Raw genomic sequence first — 15,806 nt, 5'->3', positions numbered from 1 at the left:
ACTGTTGTGCAGCTGAGACAGACAAGGACACCACGCTGGATCAGAAGTGAGTTATTTCTGTGGGAGATTCCCACAATGGACTGCTAGACCAGTAGCTTTCAATATGGGTATGCTGGTTTTCGTTCCAACTGCAATTGCTGAAGTATTTTAGTTTTTGTTTTGAGAGATTACTTAACCTCTTCAGTCATATTATATCAAAAATAGCTACGCATTCCATGAAGAACAACAGTGCAAGACCACTGCTCACTGGTTATCATTACCGTTTCCACTGGTGAATCCACCAGTCTGAACCAAGCTGTTATAAAGCAACTAAAAAAAGGCCTCATAAATCCGGCCAGGCAGATTACCAAACAGAGGACTCAAACAGACATTATTCCCTTCCCCTCCCACTCAATGGTCTGTGGAGGACCCCCAGTTAATCACCAAGCAGTAGCATCACATTACTCTCCTAAATGGCGCATTAGGACAAAGCCTACAAGAGATCCCTATTCAGGGATTATAAAGGGCCTCAGAAGGTACAAGCCTTTCAGAGGGTGCTTGAGTCTACATATCAAGCTCCAGAATGTGAATAATAGAGTCATTAAAACTCTCTGAAGATGCTGAAATCAATATTTAAAAGCAGATATTAGATATGGCCTGAGGCTGAGTTCCATGCCTGAGCTGAGTAGATAATATGTGACTAAATCATCCTGGTACCGATTTGTAAATGGTCAGTTACATTCCCAGCATAGTTACATACAATCCTTTAATGCCCTGTACTGCACTTTTTCTTATGGAGATCATCATGAGCAAAAATCCCCAAACTTTCTCCAGAACAGGTATAAACATGACCGGACCCTTTCAGGTAGCGGTTAAGGCTACGGTACAGTACCTGGGTGATGCGGTTCATCCGGCGGCCGCTGCATTTGGTCTCGTACTCAGGCCTGAGCTGCAGCTGCTGCTGCTCTTCCTCAAAGTCCACCAGGTCCCACTCGTACTCCAACCGGGCCTGCCTCCGCTTCCAGAACTCCAGGAACAGAGTCACTGTGGGCAGGAACATCAACATCAACGTGTCTGCCGGCTCCCACACAGAACAAAGGGGAGACTATGTATAAAATGGGCTGTAATTCCCACATGGATCACCCAATAGTGATGTAAATACCCTCACATTAAAGCTGACAGTCTGCACTGTAACCTCATTGTATCATTTTGAATCCAATGTACTGGAGTACAGAGCCAAAACAACAATATTGTGTCGCTGTCCAAATACTTACTGACGGCACTGTAAATATAAACCTCCCAGCCCGTTTATTGCTTGTGCAACGGGCAGTATTTTCTTTCATCATTGTTTATTGAAATAATGAAATTTTGCATTGCAACACCTTAGAATCACTCAATACATACAGCCAGTCAACCATCAAACAAAGTTAAGAAACATCCATGGAAGATAAATATCAGGTTAATTACAACACTATGAATATAATGCTTCAAATTAATGAGTACACTTAAATTATAAAATGCAAAAAGACTCGAAGCGCTCCAAGACTCATCACATTGGTTCAAATGAATGCAATGCTGTATTTTACCAGCAGGTGGGGCACAAGAAGAGGACTAATGTTGTGACACTTACCCCATATCCCCATAAATATGGCAAAAAACACCGTGCCCACATTGTCAAACAGATGTGATTGCTGAAAGACAAGATGAGATGTGTCATATCACCGTAAATACTTTAATATCTCAAAGCAGACATTTAATAAATACATAAAATTACAATAATAGTACTACTACTACTAATAATGCATTCAATAAAATTCAATAGTGCTTCAACCCAAAAAATTAAATAAAATCATTACTATTACTACTATTAGCACAACCCACCTCTGGAAGTTGGCAGACTTGTATAGGTCAAAGTGTCAACCTGTTCTGGCTTATCGTCTACTAAATTTTGCCTGAAAAGTGAGGCCGTTCTGGCGACGATGGTCTGCTCATTTAGTGTTCTTACCCAGGAAGCGGTGCACGTGGAGTTAAGCTTCCAGAAGCCACACTTCTTATCACACAGCGGACACATCACAATGCTGCCCCCGATGTTGGAGTCACAGATTTCTTTGCTGGGGAAAACAGAATTTGAGAGAGCAAGTGGGTTCCTTTAGGCACAAGTGTCTAAAGGCATTGGCGTTCATTCCTGAGGGATGACGCTAACCAGAGAGCGATGTCGGAGCAGAGCTCTAAATAAGTCGGAGGGCGTACCTCCAGATGTTGTCGTCGTAGGTGACGACGCCGGAGATGAAGCAGATCAGACCCACTACGGCGGCGAAGAACAGCATCTCGGTGTAGAAGCCCAGCCATGCAAAGTAGATCCCGATCTTCTCCCCATAGTACTTCCTGTCACCGCCAAACAACTGAGTTATTCTTAAACTGTAGGGATGTGATTTTCTCAGTGACTGAGATGCCAAATTCTATCTGTTCCTGCATACTCACACTGGCTAATCATTGTGTTTTCTAATATCTATCCACCACTTATAGATGTTTGTAGTATTGATGGTAATAGTAAAAACGAGCAATTACTGTAGTTATACAGTCTGTTAGTTAGTGTTGTGTGTTAGTGGAGTGCGTTTTGCTACAGCAGAGTATTGATCTTTTTGAAGTGTGTAACATACAGATACGTAGGCTAGGACTTGTGCAACTTATAAACAAGCTAAGAATGTGAACCTGCTTAGTCATTATTTCAAGTAGTTCTATCTGTGGCCTGGTACAATGACCACTGACATAAATCTTCTTCAAAAACTCACAGAAACCATATTAAGTGTAAAAAGCATGTTTAATTGAATGTTTGGCTCCTGTGAACATGTAAAATAAAACTGCTTGCACTATTGAAATTGGGTTGCGCATCCTTTGTCCTGCTGAGCTTGTCTGTCCAAACAAATCTCATGATATGCCTGTCTGTGTGAATGGCACACATTAACCCTTCACTATTTCTCAAACATTTCATGTGGAAAGGTGCAAGCAATGTTGTGTGCTTTACATATACACAAGCTGTGGCGTTTAACTCTCCAGTCAGCTTTAGTGCCTGGCAGGAGAGGGGCTGGACTGTAGTGTGAGATGGTGTCAGTGAACAAGCATGTTCCACATTCCTTCATACGCAGGCAAAGGCAAGGGCGAGACAGAAGTTACCAACCATTTCCCTCACAAACAAACACACACACACACACACTCACACACACAAACACATAACTACAGATTCTATTACATAATCACCTTGTTAATCACTGATAACTCTACTAATATGTTATACCTGATTGCTACTTCATTCTATTGTACTAACTGGACAGTTTTTGCAGTTCTGTGGCAACGCCATTCCTTCTCATGTCTCTCCCCCCTTCTCTTTTATCCTACTGCTCACTAAAGGGGCCTTTGCTGCCAGGCAGTTTCTGTGTCTATCTTCTACCCCTCCAGGCCTTGAACAGGACAAAGAAGGGAGCACAAGAGATAACAGATGCAGCTGGCTGCTGAAAAAGACATTTATTTTTTCACTTAACAAGATGTTTTAAATTCCTGCCTCTTGCCCAATACACACTGGGACAGGCTCCAGCACCCCCCAGCGACCCTGCCTAGGATATGCGGGTATAGATAATGGATCAATGGATGGAAGATGTTTTAAATATAAAAATGTAAACAAAGGAATAGGTATAATTGCCAAGGAACCTGACATGTAACCAATCTTTGTAATATTGACTGATACCATCCTAACCAACCAGAGTAATAGAATGTAAGTATTACCAATGTGGAGACTTTGTAAATACCCCTGCAAATTAGCATCCTCAGCAGAGCTCTGTGTGGTTGCTGTCTTCTCCCAAGCACTTGTATTAAAACTGCATGAGAACTGCATCACTGACCTTACAGCAATACATAAGAGTACATGGAGACAGACTACTCAAGGCTCACTAGAATATGTAATCAAAAGAGTTTAAACAATGCCATTCCTCTGACACAATGTTTTGTATGGTAGACTTAAATTCACACTGGGATATGAGGCATCTAATTTCAGAGGCATTTCCGTATCATTCCCTTACTGTAGTGCTTAAAAGGTATGTGATGGGTATAGTTTACAAGGTTTGTGCTACACCATTTATGTGTGAGAGGCTTTAAAATTGTTTCTGCTGAGGTTTCTCACCGAATGAGGTTGAGAGGCTGTTCTTTGTAGAAGCAGCTGATTTGGGCCCAGTTCTTGTAAAGATTGTACCTTTCGCTCTCACATTTTGAGTTCCTGGACTTCATCCAGTACCGACTCTGCACAGAGAAAGAACACAGCTGAACAGGACTCTCTCATACAAGTGTAAAGGATGTCACTGCTGCATCTAGCCACTTCTGTGTGGTAAGATGTGTTATTTTCACACACTTGGACACTGTCTGGGTACTAAGGGACAGAACTGTAGCCACCTATGCCGTGAGGCCAGGAAATAAAAACAATTTAAAATATTGTTACTTTAAAATTTGTGTGCAATGCCAGATAATGACACAGGATACAAGGAAGAAAATACAAATTTCATACTTTTTGAAACATTTCTTTGTAAAAATCTTAAATCATAAGATTTAGCATTCCTATGCTGTGAGAGAATGATGAGTAAGCAGGGAAGGCCCAAGCAGTAAACGCTCAATCGCAGTGCTCGTGGAGAGAGGGTGGACGCTCTTACATCGTGCAGGGGAAAGGCCGACTGGTAAGTGCCATTGTTCAGCAAGCGCTTGATGCCCTTCTTGTCCTTGTCCTTGTGATCCTCCTTGTAGTATGCGCATCGGGAGAGGATGTAGTACACCTGTGGTGGGTGCAGACAGACAGGTGAGTTTCAGTTTTACTGGCTGTGGCAACTTCAGCAGCATGTCTGCTCTGTGGACAACAGACAGTTTCTGCACTGCCTAGTCTTTCAGGTGATTATGTGTAAAATGAGTGAAATGTTTTGACATTTCCCTGTATATGATCCACAAATATTATCGGGATTAATTTTGAAAGACTAAGGCCTGGTGTCAACCTTAAATGTAACTTCATTATTTATTTTATTTGGATCCCAATTAGAAGAGCATGGTACTTACAATCCTGTTACGAGTGGACGGGGGGAAAAGGGTTTCTTTGTCACTGATCAGGAAGAAGTCAATCTTTTCCTTGTTGAAGGGAGAGGTGAAGTAATCGGGCACGGGGTTCATAATGTGCTCCGGGAGGCGGAAGGGCCTGAAGAGCCACTCCAACGGGGTGTCCCGGGTGTTGGGGATGTCGTTGACCTTGAAAGGGACCTTGATCTTCAGCACCTCTGCGTAGGTGGCCAGCACCTCCCACGGAGCATGGATCTTCAGGAAGTACGTCTTCGAGTCTTCAGATTCCTGCCGGAAGTACCACGGGAAGTGTTCCCTTTACAGTGTGCAGTGCTGCGAGTTCTACTGGCTTTAACAAGGCTAGCTGCCTAAATAAGAAATCTGACAGCCTATAAGGAGATCTGTGATTACATATATTTCATAAACAACATGCAAACTGAAACAGTAATCAAATGCAGCAGTTGAGCTGCTGACTGAAATGTGGCAGTAGTTTCTTCCAAGTGTGAAGCAAACCATGCCTCACCATTGGGAAATGGTCTGCAGACAGCCTACAGGCACCACCTTAAATAAGCTTGCTTCTGGGCTGTACATACGATCAAGAATTTTCTGCACAACTAGCATGCCTGTGCAAGTAATTATCCTGGGGCAGTGTACTGCTACACTGATTGGTGCATTGCACATGCTGATTAGGCTGGTACAATGAGATTATTGCAGATTTTGAAGTCACAAGCAATAGTCAGTTGAGCACAACATGTCTTCAGGCTAAAACACATTACATTAATTCTTTCTCTTGTGGTCAAAAACATTGGACAAAATTAAGAAGTATCAGAGACAGCAGACAAAACACAACATAAACCAACCACTAGAGGGAGTCCTGGCTACACGACAAATTAAAATGTATAAACCCTGCTTGACTGCACTAGGGCAGTGGTTCTCAAAGTATAATCTCAAGGGCGGTTATTTTTAATGAACACACTTGTAATGTTTAATAATGGATGGCGTACACTGACTGCTCTTAATGCCACAGTCAGAAACAGATATTTGTGTTACAAAAAGGAATACTTCTTATTCACTTTAAGACTTTTAATCAGTCATATCCATTCACAGATATCAAATGCTCTCATTTTCTGTCTTTAATACGCTGTGGAAAAAAATTCATTGAAAGAATTGAATTGATTGCATAGAGCAGAAATTAGTAAAGTACTAAACACTGAACCTTTAGCCACCTGATCATTGAAACTAAACCATTTGTGGAAAATGAAATCATTAAAAATCATTAAAATCGATTTCAACACAAAATTTTGAAACTTCAACAAAAACCTTCAACAACCTGAACTGATCAAGAGATTATTGGAACATAAACCACACATACGGGGATACTTCAAGCCCAGGGTACAGAACCACTGCACAAGAGGGGTGTCAAATTAAATTCTGACTGAGGGTTTTTTTGGTTTTCTTTTAATCAGACCTTCAGCACAAGGGGAGTGGATACTTTAGACAATCAATGGATTCAATGACCCATGTTAATTTGGACAAATTTACATAATCTGAAATACAGTCTTTGCATTGAATGATTGCTTGAAATCTGCGACCCTGGTATCTTCCCTGGTGATATTCTGCTGGCGTGTACAGCAGCCATCTTCTGTTTGTTTCAAAGCTTTTTGTTTTCAATTTTGTTTTCAGAAAGTTAAATGTATGTTGAAATTAACTCATGTCATGTGAAGGACTTGGCCAAAAATGCTCTGGTGGCTTAAACATTGTTTTGAGGCTTTTGGCTGGCTCTGACAAAGAAGATGTTTCTGTACACTTCACAATTAATTCCGCTGCTGCCGTCAGCAGTCATATCATCAATTAAGACAACTGAGTCAGTTTCAGTGGCAGCCATACTGTACATGCCAAAGCCATAACAATATCTCCACCATATTTCACAGATGAGGTGGTATGCTTTGGATCATGAGCAGTTCCTTTCTTTGTTCACATCTTATTGTTTTGTTTCCTTATATCACGTTAACACTAATCTCATCTAACAATAAAACTTTCAAGCATAACATAACTTTGAAGTTTGCATCTTCAAATGAACCCTCCAATGTTATGTTGGTGCATTATCCTCTATATGGTGGTCTTTGACATATCTATAAAAATATGAACATATCTACATCCTGAAAAGTGTTCCTGAAAAGTGTTCTAGATTTGCTCAACAGTTGAAAAGGGTCTTTTCCACACAATTGCAAGTATTCTTTGGTCATCCACTACAGTGGTCTTCCATGGTCTACCAGGTCTTTTTCTATTGCTCTACTCATGGTTCTTACCAATTTACCAAGTACTTCATTTTGACATTCCCAATATTTTGTATGTTTCTGATCAATTTCCTCTGACTTTATAGCCTCATGATGGCCTGCTTTCCCGGCACTGACACTTCTTTGGTCCTCATGTTGAGAGAACAGCAACAGACTCCAAATGAAAATGCCTCACTCAGAATCATTTCTAGACCTTTTGTCTGCTTTCTTGTGTACAAACTAACGATGCAATGACAGCTGAGCAGCCAACTGTCGGGGCAAATTTTACGGGGCAAATAGCAGTTGGTTCCAGTTAAGAGTGAAAAGGTCAATCCTTAGGACCAAATGTAAAAGTTTTAATATCACCTCTCATATAATTTTGGTTGCTGTATGTTATTATCAATATGCAATTACCTCTGGCCCATTGGCTTTTCTGGATTGGACGGCTTAAAGATCTCACAAATCTCCTGCCCACTAACTGAAAAGGATTGTGCTTGTCTTAATGCTTCGGTTCATGTTTTTTATTTTCTCACTGTCAGAACAGACCCTTAACACAATGAGCCATCCAGCAGCCCCATGTTGTGATACTTTTAAATGTCCCAGTTCTGCTACTTACCGATTTATCCTCAGTTTCCAGCTCCAGCCCTGCCTTGATCAGATTGGCCTCATACTCTTTCCTCCTCTCCTGTATAAACACAGACATACACACATACACACACACGCACATACACACACACACACATGCACACGCATAAACATGCACACACATACACACAACCATTAAATCAATGATTAAGCACCCCTCAATGTTTCAGATAGCCCAGGATAAATCTCGTAATAAAGGCTAAGGAGCACAGGATGGCATTGTGATGTGGTAATTAAGGAGCTGGGTCTTTATTCTGATGGTTGCAGGTTAAATTCATGGCACTACTGTTCACTCAAGAATGGTGTTTAAAGCTAAGCTGCATAGCAAACCCTATTATGATGAAACTAATTCATCAAACTGCTCTTTCCAAAAGGCTTTAATTTCACAGTATTCAATCCTGCTAATGCTAATGTTGTAACACAGGAACATTACACAAACCTAAAGGCTGTTCTGCATTCCAGTATTACTTCCTTTATAGGCTCTGAGGTAAGTAGAAAGATAAGGAAGTAGAGAATTTTCATATCAGAAAACACATTCAATTTTACCCTCAAATTTAACCATCTTTATACACCAAATACACCATCTTCTGCATTTCAAATACTTATTCTTAACAAAAATGACACTATCACTCTTCACAGTTGCAGATATCTGGGGGGTTACTGGCTCCAACAGGACCTTTACCAGGCACCTCTAATTTAGTAAACAGCAGTCCTTAAAACAAGGCACGCCCACAGACAGCATTTATACAAGGCAAATACAGAATGAATTCAGAATTTCTCCACTCCTTTTACAACCCATCACCAATATGCTGTACCGAGTCATACAACAGGACCAAGGAAAAGCAACTTCCATCATCCTGCATGGCTGCCCAGTTCAACACTCTTTTTTTCACAGGGGCACTCATTGTCAGTAATTCCGTATCAATGGTTCAGCAGTTTCACCTCTGCACTGCTTTTAGAGATAACCTAGGCCCTGCACGCCTGAATTCCCCCACCCTGAACGAAAAAGGAACGGATGCCTGCTTCGGGTCCAACACTGAACGGTGTTTGCGTCTGCCCTGGGTACCAACAGAGAAACGTCTGTTCTCTGCCTTTATTTTTCGACAAGCCTTTGCAGGAATGATGTAAGACTTCTGAAGGTGGTTTCACATGAGGAGTGGAGGTGGGAAGTACGCTCAGCGTCACAAAACCATGTGAGAAAGACTCACGAGCACAGATTCAAGTCTGCTTTTGCAGCACAAAGGTGGTGGCGTAATGTTTGAACCCACAGCCACCACTTCCTCTTGCTATTCTGGCACTGTGCAGCATCTGGTTTAAGACGGCCCTCTCACCCCTGCCAAATGTACTGCCTATGTCTGGCACTAGACCTGCTGCATTAACCAACACAGACAGCCCTTTCACCTCAACCATGTAACAGACTGTCTGCCAATGACAGATATTTAAAGAGTACAGCCAAAAGTGCAGCATTTTCTTCAAGGATGGGAATTCAATACACATAAATATAAAATACACATAAATACAAATCTGACACTACTGTATAAAGCCCACCACCCAGTATTAAATATTTATATCCTAAACATTGGAAGAACTTACCCAGAACTTACCTTCTGTAACTCAAGATTCATTAACACGTACACCAGCATATATTGATAATATACACCTAAAATGTTTTTAATAGAAATCAAAAAATTGCATTTACTGTGTACCTAACTATGGCAATATTAAATTTTACTGGTGTGAAAGTGACTGGAATATATAACTTTTTTCTTCTTCATATTGACCTTGTGACCCATCACAACCCTTCTTATTTGAGGTGTTTTCTCAATTTTCTTCTTTGGGAAGCACTGCTTTGATTAACAGTATAGCTTTGTTCGGCTTTGTTGTTCTACAGCTCACCACTAGATGGCTTTGTGCAGCACACAAACAGGAAGTGGCTGAGAGTGTGAGTAAGTAAAAAAAAAAAAGAAAAAAAAGAAAGGGGCATGGGGACATTTCTCAGGGCCATGAGAGAGTCAGTATAGACTGAATTCACAACCACGGGTGAGCTAGCCTTCATGTGGGTGTGAAGGGAAGAAGGGAAGAAGGGAAGTAAGCTAGCTCAGCACACCACTCCAGCATCTGAGATACAGAACAGACCTGATGCAGAGGTAGGTGTTACACATGCAGCACACAGTTTAATACATGGACAGTATAAAAATGCCTATCTATATACTATCTAATGCCTATCTCTTGACTTACTTTAGTGTACTCAAATATTTTTCTGGCACTGGTGTAGGCAAAGATATTTTGAGTATGATAATAATTATGGGGTTTGAGAAAGAGGGTTGTTATGATATTTAACTTTGCGCAGACTTTGGCTACATAACTTTGTGTGAATGTCGGACCCTTCCGGAGCACTTTAGCATTATTTTTTTTCAGCATGATTTCATTATTAGAAATGCGGTTTTACAGTCATTCATCCATAAGACTCATTGTTTCACACAAGCAAAATAATCTCAGGGTCATCTTTTCATGAGAAAATTATAGATCAGAAATTCAATAGGGATGGTTACATGCCAAAAAAAGTGTCTCAAATTGATTTGGCGTGAGTCTTATGACAGTTCTTTTGTGGTACCAAGTGCTGCATACAAACCTTTTAATGAAACTCTCCGTGGCAGCTTTCACTGAAGCACAACAGAGAGGGTGTAAGGCCTGATAAATGGCACCAAAGCCAAGCAACTCAGACCAGCTTTTGTTTATGAACCAAGGCCTGGTCTCCAAGGAACAAGTTCATTATGTGCTGGCCTCATGTGAATGCCCCATGTACACAGTGTGACTAAATGAAAGACATGTTTACCGTTAATGAAGTCTTCACTGTGCATTAGTGTGCAATAAAAGGGTGCCTCTCACCTGCTTCCTCTCATCATTCTTATCATCCACGTAAGCCAGGACGAAGTCAATCCTCCGCACCCCATCCCTGAAGAAGACAGAGTCTTTGCTCCCTTGAGAAGTATTATTCTGCAAAGAGAGTGCCAGGGGGATGAGAACACACATATAGCACGCACACGCACATACACACACGTGCACAAACACACACATGTACGCGCACACGCACACAAAGAAGTCTTTAAGGAAGGCCCTGCAGCACATCTTATACACTACTGTACACCATATTTCCCATACCGCTTTAACAGATTAATTAATACTGTACTGGACACTACTAAACCATTACAAGATACAAAATACTACTTACATCATATAAAGTCACAGCAGCCCAATGCAAAGACATTTGTTTAGGTTAAAATATAGTTGTGAATAAACAAAGCAAATATATCTTGTCGAAATAGGAAAGATAAAAAGGTTTGTTTGGTACATGTAAATCCAACAAAATAACTAGTTCAATATTATAAATATTATCAATATTAGAAAATATTATACATCATGCACATGTATAATACGAGACAAATCAAATTTTTCTGAAGCAGACTGCTTTTTATTAATAATCTCGCTCAGTGATGTAAATGAGGCCCCATCTGTGACATGGTATATCACTGGTATGGAGGCTGCACATGTTTGTGTGTTTGTGTGCTTGCAATTATTTTTAGGACAGTATTATAATGGGAATGCAATATAAGTGATATAGCACAGCAGGATTTAAAAGTATCTGGCAAACACGAAGAGGCATCCTAAACACAATGAGCTCCTGAACTAAGGGAAAAAAAAACTCATCCACACCTCATCTCATAGTTGTGCAGAGATAGGACGGGGACTAAAAATAAAAACAAATACTGGGTCCTGCAGACAGTTTAAGCTTTGCAATTTTTTTTTGATGGTTTATACTTGCAAATCACATAAAAGCATATCAATGTAGCATATTCTTATGCTGCATTAATCAGTACTGTTGCCCACTGCCTACTCAGTTTTTATCATTTGCTGTGAATATCTTGCCTGCTGTTTTCTGGATCACCAGAGGGAGAGAGAGTGGTTTTGAACACAGCTTCCCCCTGTTCTCTATGTTTCTATCTGTTTTTCTCTATACAAAACTGAACCTGGAGATTCTCAGTGCAGCCCCTGCTCTAGGCCCAGCACTTGCCATTTTGACTGATTTTAAAATCAGCCGTCTGGCCTAATGTTATTGTTAACGCTACCGTGGCTTCATCAGCTGCTGAAAAAGAAATAACCGCCATACCATGCTTAGGGGAGCAGATGTATCCTTGGCAACAGCTACTATGCATCAATCTGATTAAAAAGAGAAGCAATTCACCTCCATGGCCGCCTCCGGTCCCAGCGATGTGTCGTGTGACATCGATGTTGGATTATTTAAATGGGGTCTTTAAGACTCCCCCTAGCCCTGTAACCACACCTCTGACTAACTAAGGCCGGGCTTTCTCTGTTCTGTCCAGGGACGGGCTACCGCACGCTCAGATGCGCCGGAGAGACATGGCCCTGAGAGATGATGTCATAGACCACACAGCCCCTGAGCTGCAGTCAATAATGCAATCAGACTCGACAGCAGGGCTGGCCTCTGCTTGGAGAGATTCACATGCTGAATTGGAAGAAGCAGAATCACAGTTCACCTACTCACAGAGCAGGCATTAGTGTTTAAATATTTCAGAACACTGTTAAATAAAATCAACTGGAGCAGTATATCTGTTTGCTGTTCTTTATGCCATGGGTTAGGGCCACCAGTTTGGCTCAACCATGTGACCCGCAGGGATTTAAACTTGTATTTCAATGGTTATCCTCCAGGTGTCCTCACAGGAACTCCACTTGGCACAGTCAAATGACTGATCACACAACTGAGTTTCTAATTGAGACACTTAAAAAAAATAATTAGTTGATCTATGGGGAGAGTCAAGGAGGAAAGTGAACATGGACAGAAGTTTAAATGCTGCGATAAGCATGTCTTTGACCCAGTGGTCCTCACTCTTGATCCTGGAGAGTCGCAGGGTCTGCGGGCTTTCGGTGTTACTCAGCACTACTCAGCACGTAAGTAGCATAGCAAAATGGATCAGTTGATTACAGTCATCTGGTTTCTTGGGTCTGAATCAGTCACTGATCTTAAGGAAAAAAACAAAAAACCAATGATTCTACTAAAGGTCTTGATTGAAGACCATGATAAGTTAATCAAGAATGCCTCATTTTTTTCCCACGGTGCGCAGGAACTGTAGGGTTGCAGTGCATAAATCCCTCATTACAAAGACAAACGCACAATTGAGAGTTCAGTGGTGCAAAAACCATAGGCACTGGTCTAACAGAGATGATGAAACATTTCTATCCTGATGGAAGTGGTCTCTTCCAGGATGTCAATGTCCCATCCACAGGGCACGAGGGGTCACTGAATGGTTTGATGAGTATGAAAATAAGGTGAATCATATGTTATGGCCTTCGCACTCACCTGATCTTAACCCAATGGAACACATATGGGAGATTTTGTACTGATGTGTTAGACAGTGCTCTCCACCATCATCATCAAAACAGCAAATGAGGGAATATCTTTTGGAAGAATGTGTTCCATCCCTCCAGTAGAGTTCCAGAGACTTGCAGAATCTATGCCAAGGCGCACTGAAGTTGTTCTGATGGCTCGTGGTGGCCCAACACCTTACTAAGACACTTTATGTTGGTTTTCCTTTAATTTGTCACTTGTCTGTGTACACACACACACACACATATATATATATATCCTTATTGTCTTGTGTATGTGTCTCGAAGGATTCACACAGAACCAGACAAAGGTGGAAACAACCACAATCACGTCAATGACTTGTAGTGATTTTACATTAACATTAGAATGTTCAACTAAGAACTAAGAACTTTCTAATCACATATCTTACACCTTCAAGGGTTAAATATGTCTGTTTTCACAGATTATGATCATGGGCATGGGCTTTATTCCACTTGGACCAGCAGACTGCAAGTGGGCAGTAAGTGTTCATTATCGTGAATATTAACATTCCAGAAAAAAGCAACAGCAGATATTAGATTTGAAAGTACAAAGTTATCTTCCCAGATTTAGCTGTTATTTTGCTATCTATATAAAAATAAGGGTCTAAATAAGGAAGTGCACAAGCTGTAATTGTGCACATAGCCCTGGTTCAAAAGGACCTCAGCCTTGGTGGCACCCATGTTTGGTACAGGCCTGTCATCACACCAGGGCAGGGACTCCCTCTAGCACTGGTAAAAGGGCAACGCCTACACCACAGGCTTCCAAAATACACCTCTCTGGTCTGTTTTATCCTTGGAAAAGATACTAACCATTTCACTGCAATAGTGAGTATCCAGATGAGCAAATGGAAAATATGATAACTGTAAGCACAGGTACCCTGGCAACCTTTAGCTACTACAGTAAATAAACATCTGTAATGTTTACCCAACCAAATTTAGCCTGGACTGAGTGGTCTTCCAAGGTCTGTGGCAAATATTAATATGTCATGGCCGAATTTGTGTGGCCTTTCTAGTTTGTAGGGCACTATATTTGAATGCATGTCTTTAATGGCTTGACAAAATTGTTTAACCCCTTAAAACTCACTTGAAACCCAGGGCTTTTGCAAAAATCCCCACTGTCTTAAATCAGCCCCATTATCTCCAAAACTATATACAGTGGTTCAAAGCTTGAAATAAACAGCACATTTATTCCAACATTACCAAATCCCCTGATCATATGTGAGTCTCATTCAGTAAACATACAGTACATATTTACTCCGGGGAAAAAAAAAATCTTGTTTTGTGTTTTTTTTAAAACACAATTATGTAGTGATTACATGTACTTCTGAGACCAGGTGGGGGTAGGGGCTGAAGAGCAAATTTAACTACACTCACACACTGAACATATGATGCAGAAAAAAGCTTTACTTAATTTTATACAGTGTTCACAAAAAATACACTCTGATCATATTTTCACAACTTATTTTCAGGTTGGTCCACATTCTAAGACTCAGGACAGAGATGTGAAAAACGTAAGTGATTATTTTAATCAATAAAGTTGCAAGCACAGCAAAAGGTGCCGTTTTGCGGACTTATTTTATTATTATTATTTTATTACATTTTATTTTATTCATATTTGCATGATATCGTGCTAGCTTTATGTCTGCCAGTAGATTTGAATTTTATAGACACCATACTACGGACTCTGTATACATGAATGTGTGTATGTGTAACTAACCTTGAGGCAAGTGGAAAAAAAACATGTTTTATTATTCTTTTGTTTTCTCCTCTTTAGGGAGTAGAAGCTGATGAGTCACAGGTGCAAACAACTGAAAAGGTGTTTCAATAGTTAATGAAACATGTGGGTCTTTGTTTTTCCAAGGACTATACTTGGAAAAGCAAAGACCGACACTATAACTGGAACAATTAGACTACGGCCTTTATACTGAATATACTGTTGCTTCTGCAGGACTCCATATTCCTATGTAGCTGACAATGTATTTGCATTTGCATGGCACAATTCCTTGTAATGCCTACATTATTTCATCAGATATGCCAAATAGTGCTGTTCTTATGCGTACTGGGGCAGTGCAACACAATAAAGATAGGCCTATTCCATTTCAATTTCATTTCTTGTTTAATTTTAGGTTTGGTGTCTAATCAGCCTACTTTGGTTAAGGCAGGTAAATACAATTTAAAGAAAAAATATTAATTAATAAATAATTATTTTAAAAACAATACATTAGCAATATAAAACATTTACATGTAAATCACTTCTGTTGATATATATGTCAAAATCAATTCTGTTGTAAAGGTCTAAGAATTTTTAGACTAACTGTGTTGGGTCTAACTGCTGCATGATTGTGGTTGATACCACCGTTGCCTGATTTTCAGCCTCGGAATACCCTGTCTTTCTCA

At 40.5% G+C, this 15,806-nt stretch overlaps 1 protein-coding gene and 1 long non-coding RNA gene across 5 annotated transcripts in view; one reads left to right on the top strand and one right to left on the bottom strand.

Annotated features, from left to right (window-relative positions):
* ano5a (anoctamin 5a) overlaps positions 1-15,806 on the bottom strand; it is a 67,026-nt gene that overhangs the window by 14,746 nt on the left and 36,474 nt on the right. For 3 of the 4 annotated variants that reach the window (XR_010330039.1, XM_064335693.1, XM_064335694.1), the window contains 9 exons: positions 10,875-10,982; positions 7,957-8,025; positions 5,068-5,352; positions 4,674-4,793; positions 4,154-4,269; positions 2,230-2,364; positions 1,985-2,090; positions 1,610-1,670; positions 872-1,023 (listed from right to left, as the gene is read on the bottom strand). Coding sequence is in view for 3 of the 4 variants with exons in the window: in XM_064335693.1 (XP_064191763.1) it covers positions 872-1,023; positions 1,610-1,670; positions 1,985-2,090; positions 2,230-2,364; positions 4,154-4,269; positions 4,674-4,793; positions 5,068-5,352; positions 7,957-8,025; positions 10,875-10,982 (1,152 nt within the window). In the remaining variant the exon portion in view is untranslated. Of the gene's footprint in view, positions 1-871; positions 1,024-1,609; positions 1,671-1,984; positions 2,091-2,229; positions 2,365-4,153; positions 4,270-4,673; positions 4,794-5,067; positions 5,353-7,956; positions 8,026-10,874; positions 10,983-12,228; positions 13,628-15,806 lie in introns of those variants that run through there. The other variant, XM_064335696.1, reaches the window with a different exon arrangement.
* On the top strand, positions 9,979-15,506 carry LOC135255019 (uncharacterized). The gene is made up of 4 exons (XR_010330040.1): positions 9,979-10,132; positions 13,832-13,888; positions 14,879-14,920; positions 15,184-15,506. It is a non-coding gene; the product is annotated as an uncharacterized LOC135255019 (long non-coding RNA).

Source organism: Anguilla rostrata, chromosome 5 (assembly GCF_018555375.3).
Source record: "Anguilla rostrata isolate EN2019 chromosome 5, ASM1855537v3, whole genome shotgun sequence".
Taxonomy (NCBI): domain Eukaryota; kingdom Metazoa; phylum Chordata; class Actinopteri; order Anguilliformes; family Anguillidae; genus Anguilla; species Anguilla rostrata.
This window is presented reverse-complemented; position numbering and strand designations above follow the sequence as displayed.